General features: G+C 44.3%; 1 protein-coding gene across 1 annotated transcript in view; it reads right to left on the bottom strand.

Moving 5' to 3' along the window:
• Nucleotides 1-11,960, bottom strand: part of URB1 (URB1 ribosome biogenesis 1 homolog (S. cerevisiae)) — a gene marked incomplete at its 5' end in the record, with an annotated part of 39,751 nt that overhangs the window by 3,774 nt on the left and 24,017 nt on the right. The window contains 13 exon segments of the mRNA XM_009080848.1: nt 334-477; nt 1,000-1,106; nt 1,782-1,893; nt 2,264-2,424; nt 5,331-5,433; nt 5,949-6,120; nt 6,679-6,742; nt 6,834-6,944; nt 8,648-8,838; nt 8,984-9,042; nt 10,119-10,296; nt 10,500-10,701; nt 11,564-11,960. The exon segment at nt 11,564-11,960 is cut by the window's right edge and continues 33 nt beyond it. Coding sequence (XP_009079096.1) covers nt 334-477; nt 1,000-1,106; nt 1,782-1,893; nt 2,264-2,424; nt 5,331-5,433; nt 5,949-6,120; nt 6,679-6,742; nt 6,834-6,944; nt 8,648-8,838; nt 8,984-9,042; nt 10,119-10,296; nt 10,500-10,701; nt 11,564-11,960 — 2,001 coding nt within the window.

Here is an 11,960-nt window from a genome sequence, read left to right as displayed (position 1 = left end):
CTGAAACACTGTACAGGTAACATACTGGTTAGGGAATGGACCAAAAAAGCAAAAGCCCTGACCAGAGGAGCAACATTGTGGTACTCAAGGGAGGTTCCATGCCGGCAGGGACCTGCTCCAGTCTCAGGGGATAAAGATGTGACTCTGGCTTAGACGTAATCGATTATTTCCCACTCCACACAAATAAAAAATCACCAAGGAACAGATTTTCAAGAGGGCAAGGGACGAGTCAGTGGCTCCTTTCTGCTTTGTACTTGTTTGAGAACTCCAAACCATGCAAACTCCTGGAGTTTGGGGTTTTTTGGTAGTCTTTTTTTCTTTTGAAATTCTTACCTGGGAGCCTTCATCACACAAAGGACTGTTGAAGAAGGAAAGGATGACCTGGAAAATCCTCTGGTAGTCATAAAGTTCATAGCAATGTTTGTCACGCAGCCCTTCCCCAAGGAATCTGAGAATCCACTCACGCTCTCTTTTGTACTAGAAGCCATAAAGAAAAATACCACCACGAGACATTTCCAAACAACACCTGCTCCTAGGAGCACAGAAACCTGGTTCCCTGGGATTGCCAGCTCAGGGCTCAACACAGCTTATTCTGGACATCTCGATTTCGACCCCTATTAAATTTAATCACACATCCATCAGGAACTGTCAGTCTGCAGCCCAAACATGAACTGATAGTGCAACTTTAAAAGTTGCTGTTCCGAAAATACTTCAGTTGAACTTAGCACTACTAATGTCAACTCAAAGATGAATGTAAGCTAGCAAGGGCAGAATACTCTGTTTATTGTGCTCACAGAGCAAACACAAAGCACATGTCATTTCATTGTGTGTTACTATTAAGAAAACAACTAAAACCCATGGAAATATTTCTAATTCCAATATGAAAGATGCCTATAATCAAATACCTATGGGAGAATAAGACTTCATTGCATTTTGATTTTATTTTTCTATTATTTTCTGAATAATTATTGGACATCTAAGATATGATTCTTACATTACCTCAAAATCAAAGCTGTAGAAAAGCTGGAAAAACCCTGGTACTTTCCTCAGGTCCAAATACTGGTGTGACAGAAGGAATCTGTTTATCTTTATATACATGTGCTCCTCTGTGAAGAGAAACAGCTGTTACTGTGGAGGAGGACAACATTCCCAATACACAACCAGGCAGAACAATAAATGGAAGATGTACTGTCAGAACAGCCCAGAACTGCAGAAGGCCTTAGCTCTGAGGCTCATTATATTGCTGGCTGTCCCTCCTCTTCTCTTCCAAATTGGAAAGTTCACTCAGAGTAAATGAGTGCAAAGTAGGTGAGAAGATAAACATTCACCATGGCTCTGATTTCACCAAATCCAACAATGACAGAACAGAAATCTGTGGCAAAGCGAGAGGCAAACTTCTCCATATTTCAGACCTAACACTTCAGGTTAGGCAAGCCTGATTTTTAATATACAGCCCAGACGTGCCCATCCATGAGCAGCGAAACAAGTTGCCTAGAGGAATTATACAGTCTTCAGCCCTAGAGGCTTTTTAGGATCAGCCTACAGGTCTGAATGTTTTCTAGGAAAAAGCCCTGGCAAAGTGGCTTTGGACACAAATCAAAATGGCACTTCCCAGTGCTCCAGGCAGGCAGCCTACACAACACTGAGAGCTCTTCTGTAAAGCACACAAGTGCAGACTTCCTGGGTTCTACCAGTGTCACAGCTCTCCCCTCTTCCAACGTCAGCCAAAGACATGCACAGGGACTCGCCTCAGGAGTGACACGCACAGGAGGTTACAGTACCTGGCTTCAGGATATGCTGTGCCACACGAGCAATGTAGAGGGTCAGAGAGAAGGTGAGCCTGAGGTTTGGATGCCTGATTCCATTTTGCACAGCGTCCAAAAGATATAGTAACTGCAAGAGCCCAGAGGAGAGAAGCCTGAACCGTCACCCAAACGAATACAACAGGATGAGAATATATAAATCAGCTTTTAGGATATTTCATAGGCCACAAATCAAATATCAATTCCATCAGGATTTCCATTCCTACAAACAAAATTCCTAAGAATTTCTAAAACACATTTCCCCCCTTTTTCAGTCCATTGATTAGAATAGGAGGAAACACAAAGCAATAGTGGAGAAACAGTGGAAGAGAGGATGAAAAGCTTCTTCTAGCTTTCTCACCACATGCCTATGGATGAATAAGTAAAGCAGGAACTCACCCATACATGTCTATGACCTACATGGTCTCACATGGCAAACTGTCAGTGGAGCTCAGCCTTACCTGGCTCTTCTCCCGAAAGCGAGCTCCTTCTAGGTGGGAGCGGAAGGAAGCCAGGACGAAATAGGCAGCTGCTCTCATGCTGGAATTGTAGCTGCTCAGGGCAGCCACTGTGAGGCCCAAGGCATTGACTTCCACAAACTTGTGACATGCCACCACACACTCTGAGTGGGAAGAGGGGAAAAAAGAGACAGAAAATAGTGTTATGCTGACATGTCACAGAGTGTGTAACAGCACTTAACATTTCTATTCATAGGAACCTATTTCTAGCTCTACTCCTACAAACAATGGTCTCACTGCATGCAGAAAGCTCCTCCAGCTGACAAAGGTGTTCTGCAAATCGCTCTGAACAGGGGGAATTCTTTACCTGAGGTGAAATTCATGGGGTCAGTCTCATTTACATGAGACAGAGATGATCCTGCCTGCCAGAGCATGCAAAGTTAGGAGTAAATTCTGTAAAGACACATCTCACTGTTTCAGGAAAGCTGAGTACAGAGAAGAACGAGAGGGAAAATTCACCTCCTCAGAGCATCTTCCAGGTGTCTGACAGAAAGATCAGCAAATAAAAAGCTTGCCTGCACTAAAACGCTTCTCTAACAGAAGGGGCAGGAAATTGACACATAAACAAGCCATTAGCCACAGCAGTCGTCCCCGTGCAGGCATGAGTGACTCTGCTGCTAAGGCCTGTTCCGCGCAAAGTCCTCAACTGCATCCCTATGCCCTTCTGGGATAAACAAAATCCAGAAATGACCAGGAAGCAGCCCAACAGAAAACACACCCTTCAGACTAACATTTACCTTCCACAGCATTTTCCATCAGGGTTTGATGGTTTTCATTTAAGGGTTGTGTGTTTTGAAGAGTTTGTGCCATTTCTACCCACTGATGGCTACAAATAACTTGATGTGAAACCTCCACAGTATCTCCTGGCTATTTCTATCCCATTCACCAGGCATGGAAAACAACGCTCCTCCAGCTGTATTTTACCAGCTACAGTGCAAATGTACCATGGCGCTGAGTTTAGCAATAGTATTTTCTTGTCATTCACAGTATCTTCTTGTCATTCACAGTGAAGATCAAGGGGAACTTTCTAGAAACAAATATTCCTATTTAAGAAGGAGCTGTAATCTTACTGACAAGTACCTATATTGGGTCCATTTCCTCCCCCATCACTGCCCACACACAACTTAAATATGTATATATGTATTATATATATTTATGTCAAAAAAATCACAGATTATTTCTGTCCCCACACCAGCAGCTGGGCTGTTTCTCTCATCTTTTTCTCAAATGGCAAACTCCTACAATTCAATTTCATGCCTGGCAGTTTCCTATCCAGGTCTGCCAGTTATGGGCCAGGTAACAGCAGCGTCTCCACCTCCCTACCAGCCCAGTGCCATTTGTCCCAATGAGCCACTACTCTGCTCTCCTTCAGGCTGCAACTCTGGGGAACTGTTAACATGCACCAACCAGTCATACCAAATGGGTGATTTTATAGGGTGGTGCCACATCATGAAATCCAAGGTTCTCACTTCAGCAGTCCACAGAAAGATTTATTTGGAAAACTGTCTTTCACTGAAAACATGTAGTGGTAATGTTTTCCATTCAGCTGACCTTGGAGAGTGCATTAGACAACTAACATAAAATAACAAGTTATTATTAAAAACACCCTAAGTTCATTGTATGTCTGACATACAGCTTGTTTAAAGGATCTTGAGAATCATGATGGAAAAGCTTTCCACAAGATGCTTATCAGAGCTAAAGATAGAAGAACTTGCTATCTGCCCAACTCCAGACTTACTTTTTCCTCAGTGAGCATTAAATACTGTGCAAGATGTCCATGTTTATAAATTCAGCAGTTATATAACATCTGTGCACAGGGCACTGTGCGGCCAGTACAAAGAGCAAATAAAGAGCTGGGAATTCCAAGAGCAGCTGATACGGTTTGCAAGCACCGTGGGACTTGGACTCATAAAACACTTGGGCCCTTTAAAAATGCCCCTCTTTAGACAGACTCTTGCTCAGTGTGGAGCAGTTAAGAGGGTTAGTTTTCTCCTCTCCAGTTTCACCTGTGGGGCAGCCACTGTCTCCACAGGTCCCCAAGAACAGGAGGTGCATGACCTCCCTCAGCCTCACTGCCTCCCACACATGCCATCACCCTCAGGGGCTGGAAGCAGTGCTGCTGAGGCTCACCAACAGCCACCAAATCCTTCCCACCAGCTCAGATGGTGCCCTCCAGGTGCTGGGTGGTGATGGCAGGAGTACTTCTTCCAGCTACTACCCCCAGGCTCCAAAGACATCTGCTGTCTATGCTCCTGATCCATCTCCACCTCACAGGCCAAGCATCAACTGGATCGTCTAAGATCATATTGGAAAATGTCAAATCATTCTCGTACCTTTTCTTCTCAGAGGACTAGAAGACAAGTTCTTTTTCTTGCTATCATAATTACACACAGCAGTTTAACCATAGCTAAGGACAGGCTAAGAACACTCAAGCAGGTGCTGTACTGCAGGGGTCTGGGTGAACAAAGGGCTGTGATTTCACTGACAGACACTAAGTCTGCCAATTGCTTCTAATATTATTGCTGTGGAAAGACAAACCTAGCTGTAACTACACAGTAGTTAACCATAACCAACAGAGTGAGGGAGCTGGTTAGGAAATTCTTTAGGATACTTGTCTCCCTTTGACCTCTGAGGACTCTCTCCAGAGACAGCGTGTCTGTGGAGCACCGCAGGGATGTTTCTGTGTGGAGCAGGGTCATGTCAAACAAGAAACTTGCTGACAGTTCTGCGCACCAGCTTAATCATGACATACACTAGCCGCATGCACCTCTGTCTGGTGGAAAGAGAGTTGGCTGAAGCTTCTCTGTTCTATAGCCACAGCCTCTAACAGGTCAGATCTCCAGTCAGTTCAGTCACAGCCCTTTTCTTGTGTCTGAGTTAGGAGAGTATCTTCTCTCCTAAGTCAGGCACGAATTTCCTTGCAGTATTATCAGCTCTTGGATCAATGGCAATGGAGCTTCCACAGCAGAGTAAACTGACACCACATATCAGAGAGAAACATTCGCTTTACCTGGTCTGGTCAGTTCACTGAAGAGCTGAAGTAGAAAACAAGGATCATAGAAGTCATCGAGACTCTTGACAGTTTCATCTTTATACAGTGAGTCTTTTATCTCCTGAAACCAAATCCAAATCACTACGTGTCGTGAACAACACCAATTTCCAGCTTGGTTTCAAAGTTCCCCAACCACCTCATCCCATTATAAACCAGTTGATACGACACCTTGTAAAATACAACGCAACACAGGGTGAGACATGCTTGTGTTTAAGTCGCTTTCACTATCAGGGTATATCCACAACTGTTTCCCCTGACTAGTACCAACAGGTACAGAAGCCTGTCAGGAAACTGCAGGAAAGGCTGAAGAGCCCACTGTCAGTGGACCGTTCCAAGTTCTGGTCTCACATACATGACAATCTCTGCAGTGCAGAGTCACACCTGCTGACAAGATGTGCTCCATGTATTGCAATTCATTTGAAGAGTGCTCCTAAGGAATTAATTCCAGCCCTCCTATGAATTTAAATTACTCTCCTGATGGAAACAAACTGCAATGTATTACATGGATGCAAGAAAGAAAGGACTCAAGTGAAAGGCTCCTTTTGCACATCCTGTAGCAGCCTGAGCCAAAAGCACCTGTGATGGCAGCAGACGGCGTTGCTGAGGGAATGACAGAATTGTCCTCATCATCTTTTCTCGATCCAGCAGACACAGAATCTCCTCCATGCTTGGCTGCTGCCACAGGGACTTCCCCAAACTCTTGCAAGTCTTGTGATGCTCCACAGCAGCCGGACCCCACAACAGGATTCTTAAAACAGTAGTAAAGGCATTAGCCAACAGCCTTCTGGCACTGAGCGGAAAGCAGTTAGAGGATCAAAATTACTATTTAAATTTTCCCTTTACTTGTATTTATTACCCTCTGGGAATGTGAAACTAGAACTCACTTCCTTGGCAACACCTTTTCCATCCATCCCAGAGCTTTACAAATTCAGTCTGAGGCTGCCTCATTAACTCTGTCCTGTGGATTGCCTGGGCATGAGAAGGGGAGGAAGTCCTACACTAGCACCTCATGCTTTGGCCTTCATCTGTGAGGAGATCCCCATAGTGGACTCTATAGAGAGTGTTGAATACGGACAGTGAGGGACTCCTGAAATAAGATATTCCCTCACCCAACCCACAGGCACCCGAACGTTTGGTCAACACAAATCGGAAATATATAGAAAAAATGTTTTCAAAAGCAACATTCACCTCTAGGTTTGACCTTGCTCATGGTCTATCTCAGTTAAAAATAAGACCCTGGAAAAATGCCAGTTGTGAGACTGCTTACTCGTGTAGCTAGTCCAACAAAGGAAGGTGGTCGGCTTACCTGGACTTTAGAAGACTTTGATTATTCTTCTCATACAACTGGAGCAGTAGCAGTATCTTCTGATCTAAGAAACAAGATGAAATCCAAAGTTAGTGACCTGCAAAGAAGAAAACCAGACCCAGAAGGAAGTACATTTCTCAGGCTAACACACTCACCTACAGCACTCAGCGTGGCCCCATAGGCACCCAATAGCACAGCAAGGTGACTGCTCTCACAGAGGGCAGGGCAGAGGTGCACAGCTGTCAGCAGAATATCCACCAGAGCCTCTGAAATAAGCACACCTTAGCCTTGCAGCTCTCAGTCACACAGGGCACATATAAACAATCCCCACAGATCCTCTTGAAACGGATGCACACACAGGACTGTACATTTTACATCGAGATCTATCTCTATAAATACCAAAAACCATTTCCCCAACTACACTAAAGGATGTTAATGATATTTAATTCAAGTGGAACATCTTAAAAGAGTGTTCCCAAGCTGGATACACAAGTCATATTCACAGGTGAGTGCCCAGCGTGGCACATAGTACTCTGCAGAAGTCTTCCATGTGTACACATCTGCTCTCTGGCTAAAGAGAAGTGTTATATCCTATCCTGCCATACCTCAACTTCCTCCTCTCCCAAGAAGACATCTGGAATGAGCTCAGGAGTTGCACAGAGCAAAGGCAGATGTTTGCCTATTCCATCAACCTCCCCAAAGGACTCAAGGAATTACAGCAAAAACTTACAACTTCACATCCCAGCTGCAGGAACTTTGCAAAGTGTCTCTGTGCTGTGCAAACAGAGCTCAGCACTGCGAAGTCCAGGCATTTAGTGAGCTACAGGAACTCTGTCCTTTGCCCCACAGAAATTATCTACCTTTGTTTTATAACTGAGAAACAGGAACAGTAAGTGATCAGGTTATTCAAAGGCAAACAGGGTGCCTATAGCACATTCAACAACTGACTCCAGATGTCACTACTCCCAGTACCTGAAAAGGCACAGGCTTTGTCCCCTAGTTACCTGCAGAATACAAAATGCATGTCAGAACTGAAGAGCTCATAAAGGCCACAGCCTGACTGAATGCAGTCTTGACACTGATCTTCTGGATTATTGCAGTTAGCCTCAAATGCTCCAGTGAAATACATTCAATAGGTAAAATACACAGAGTAAGCAGGAAAATCTATTCCTTATTTTTAATTTCACTGAACTTGTGACTTCACAAGAGCTTTTTCCACTTTTCATGCGATTTAAAACTTGAAAGCTTGTTTACATGTTGCTCATCAATATACACAAAATTTTTTATCAACAGATTCTCCCTGAGAATTTCTTCCCCTTTTCTTATACAGCTCCTTCAATCACTGAATCCCAAACCCCTCTATAGTGGGGAAAAGCTGATGTCTGTATAGATTAAGTGTGGTTCAAGGTCAGGCAGTATTTCAGTTGCCAGTGATGAAGAAACAAAACCAATCCTACACATGAACTTGCATCCAATTTATATTCCTCATGCAAGGATATTCCTCATGAAAGGCTGCAATACAAAATACACCTCCTTTAAATTAATATTTTTGATATAATTTGTAAAATCAACCGAAAATCTTCCAGATCCACCTATTTTAAAATAGGTTTAAATGTCACAGAACCTATATGTGCTTCAGTGATCTTACACTAACAGTCTCACAGAAACCAGAAGAATCAGTCCAAGACTTCAACTCAGTTAAAAAAAAACACAAACAAGTAAGAAAATCCCAACTCATATTTCCAGTAGTTTTAGGAACATAAGGGTTTAAAACCATCAGCAATAAAATGACTGTAACATTTGGATCCAAGCAGATGTAGAATTTAAAACTAAATGCTAATATTCTGGAACTGCTTCAAAGCTCTCTGAGTATTTATATAGGTGGAGAGGTTACTGGATGGAGAGAATATAATGCAAGAAAGACACGATTAATTATATTGAGTAAAGGGAAGAACATAAAAAACCCCACCTCTTGTCTGGATGTTCATGTCATCTTCCCTTGACCTCAGGATGGCTGATAAAAATAATGAGTGGTGCGTGACCATCATGTGAAGTTCGGAGAGCTTGACTAAGCTCTGACTAAGTGAGGATTCTTTCTTGTACAGTAACTGAATGGCAACGTTCAGGACTTTCAGAAACACTGCGTCTCTGTAGCGGTACCTTTAGGAACAAGGATCACAGAAAAGTCAGATCCCACTCAAGCCCAAGGAAACCTGCTTGCAATAAAAAGCTATTCAAGGAGTAAGAATTCTGCAAACAAGGGAAACTTAGTGAAACCAAAGCAAATTAAAATGGAAACACATACTTGAGTCCTGTCTTCACAAGGTTGTACCAGTCATCTGGGTCCACTTCTTCAATACCACGCTGTGCATGCCGCAAGAGAAAACAGGATTTGCATTTAGCGCATAGAGCTGCTACAGTTTGTCAAGAGCAGCAATTTTTGTTCAAGGGACGCACTAACAACATGCAAGCCAAACTCTCAGGTGCGATGATCGAAGGATAACAGGGAGAAAAGCTCCTGGATACAACAATCCTACCTCCTGATTCAAACTGTGTAATTAAAAAGCAGACTGGTCTGTAGGGACCAAAACCCCAGAGTCTAGAAGCTCCTCACACTCCTCAAGTGTGAAAGGAATCAACAGTTGGCAAGACAAAGCAAGAGACTAAGGCACTAGGTTTTTGTGTACCTACAATGTGCTTAAGCTAACCAAAGTGCCTGTGGCACACGGGGGTGTCTGGGTGGACGTGTTTCTTATGACAACTGATCTTCCCCGAGATGCTGCGAACCACAGTAACAATCAGTCTGGAGAAGACTTGACAGCTACACATGCCAACAGTGCCGGGAATGACAGGTGCCAACCTTGCCAGGCCTGGGAACACTATCAGGGTGGACCCTGTGGCGTGGCCCCTCAGGGCCTGCACAGTCAGCCATGTGCTACAAGGCAGTCTCAACGGGAGCACTGCCTGCCTGCAGAACCTTTCAGTTTTATGTTTTACAGGGATCTGCCTATCTGACTCAACTACAAAACAAAGAGGGAGTGATCAAGTAGTGTCCTTCAGGATCAAAGTCTGGATTTCTATTTATGATCAACAGGATTTCTGCCCCAGGCTTCAGATGGCATGGCAGGTGGGACTTGGCAGAAATGTCTCTATTGCTTTTATTTAAAATTTTAAGAAATCCATTGGCAATCTCTGATTTTTAACTCCTGAACACCTCAAAAGGGACTGTTAGCAGAAAGCCACCACCAAGAACAACTCAAAACTGCTTCTTATAAGAGGACTAGCAAAGCTGAGTTAACTCTGCAAAAGCTATCAAAAGCCCATGGAAACCATAACCTATCAAACAGAAAATCAAGTCCAATCTGTATTTACTTAAGGTATGAGTGTCAAATCACATATATGCACACAGTCACACTCGCAAAGCAGGTAAGAAGTCTCACCAATAATTCCTCTAGCCTCAGCAGCATGGACCTCTCCAGTTCTTGCTTGCTTTCACTTTTACTGCTGCTGTACATGGCAATCAACCCCTTCATGCAGGATGATAACAGGCATCTCCTCCAGGAATGCAGCTCCTCTGAGTCTGCAAGCACTCTGGATATGGCATCTGCCACTGTCCAACTGCAGAGAGATAGTTATTTCTTTATTTGTTAATGTTTCATATGCTTTTTGTATATGTTACAGATGCCTTGCTGCCAGAGTGCAGTGTGACAGGTTCTCTGAGGAGATGCTGTTACTGCTCACAATATTTACACTCAGGACTACCTATCACACTGCTTTACTGGTCAAACAGAGCATGAGAGAGGGCATCACATAGTGCCTACCTCTCCTCATTCCCTGCTCTCTGAAGAGCAGCAGGAAGCTGGTCCATCAGGGTTCGCAGACCTTTGCTTTCTGCAGATGGCAACAACTTTGAAAGAATTTGCAGCTTCACAGTGGTCACCTGCGATGCCTCAGTGTCCTGAATTGCACTACAGAGCTCCTTCCACAGGGCTTTCCGCAGGACAGGTGTAACAGCTGAGACAACTGTTGGGAGAGCAGAGGTTACAGCACTTACAGGTGCTCAGCAACAACAGACTAATCCCAAACCACTTTCTAATCCAGGCCCAGATCACTCAGTCTCTAGGAAATGATGCACAGTAGCTGCTAAACCGCTACAAAGAAGTGCTAGAGCAAGGCTCAGTTCTTTACCCATTCCAGGTGCTGACAAGGTCTTTTCACTACTTTACTTTGTAGTCAGAGCTAGCATTCTCCACGAACAGCTACAGTCAGCCCGTTTCCTTTGCTATTTACACTTCTGGGGCAGCAAGAGAAATCAAATCAAAGCGATCCTGTTTACCAAATTGAAGCCTAATGCACCATTTTGCTGGTAGAGAATTTAACTCTCTTGTCCATCAATGCAATGCTGCTGTGGGTTTGGAGAGTTCTGGACTGCCAGCTTAGGAGGGCATTGCTGTAGGAAGCTATAGTTGGAGATCTGCTTTAGAAGGAAATTTTGGACTCTGTAAAAGTCAAAGCTCAGATTCTGCAACATGGCTGTGGCATTCTACTCCCCAGACAGTGTCCTACCTGTGCCTGAGCAGAAAGTTTTACCTCCTGTACTAAACCAAGAAAGCATTAAGACAGATTTGCACATACCCCAGACACTAAATCAGAGCTTCCAAAGAGAAATCTGGGCAGCAGTAACTGTAAGAGCAGTTGGCTTCAGTCTAGCGGCCAACCCTCACTACGGCCCTTCTCATTTAGTGCTGCAGAGCATTAGAAGTCAGATATTGAAGTTTTATCCCTTCTGTTTATTGTGCAGAAGATCCAAGACTTTAAGGCCAGCATAGCCTGTACTGGGAATTTGGCCTCCCAAATCACAAACAGGGATCAGTGGTGCTTTTACCTGTGGAAGGCCGGGTGAAACCATACTGGTCTCTGCACTGCAAATACACATTGATGAGTGGAAGAAAGCTCTCCATGTGTTTCCTGAGGTACTTCCCAGTGGCACTGCTCAGACACCAGAGCTCGAACTGCAGCAGGTGAGTCCTGCAGTGCTTGATCAGCACAGCCACGATGGCCAGGGAGGTATCAGAGCACTGGGTGAGGCAGTGACCCAGCACCTCCGCATCCACTGCATGTGCAAGGACTGGCTCGCTACGGAGAGCCTGGAGGAAAACCTGCTCCAGATCTTTGCTGGTTGATGCTGACATCAATATCCCCAAAGATTTAATGTGTTCTGTGGAGAGTAGGAGTTCTCCTTGCAGGGGCTGCCTTTGGTAGCTGTGTGTGAGGAGCTGCAC

The sequence above is a fragment of the Acanthisitta chloris genome, unplaced genomic scaffold, assembly GCF_000695815.1.
Source record: "Acanthisitta chloris isolate BGI_N310 unplaced genomic scaffold, ASM69581v1 scaffold27148, whole genome shotgun sequence".
In the NCBI taxonomy this organism is placed as follows: domain Eukaryota; kingdom Metazoa; phylum Chordata; class Aves; order Passeriformes; family Acanthisittidae; genus Acanthisitta; species Acanthisitta chloris.
The sequence above is the reverse complement of the archived record's forward strand: the minus strand, read 5'-3'. Positions and strand labels throughout refer to the sequence as shown.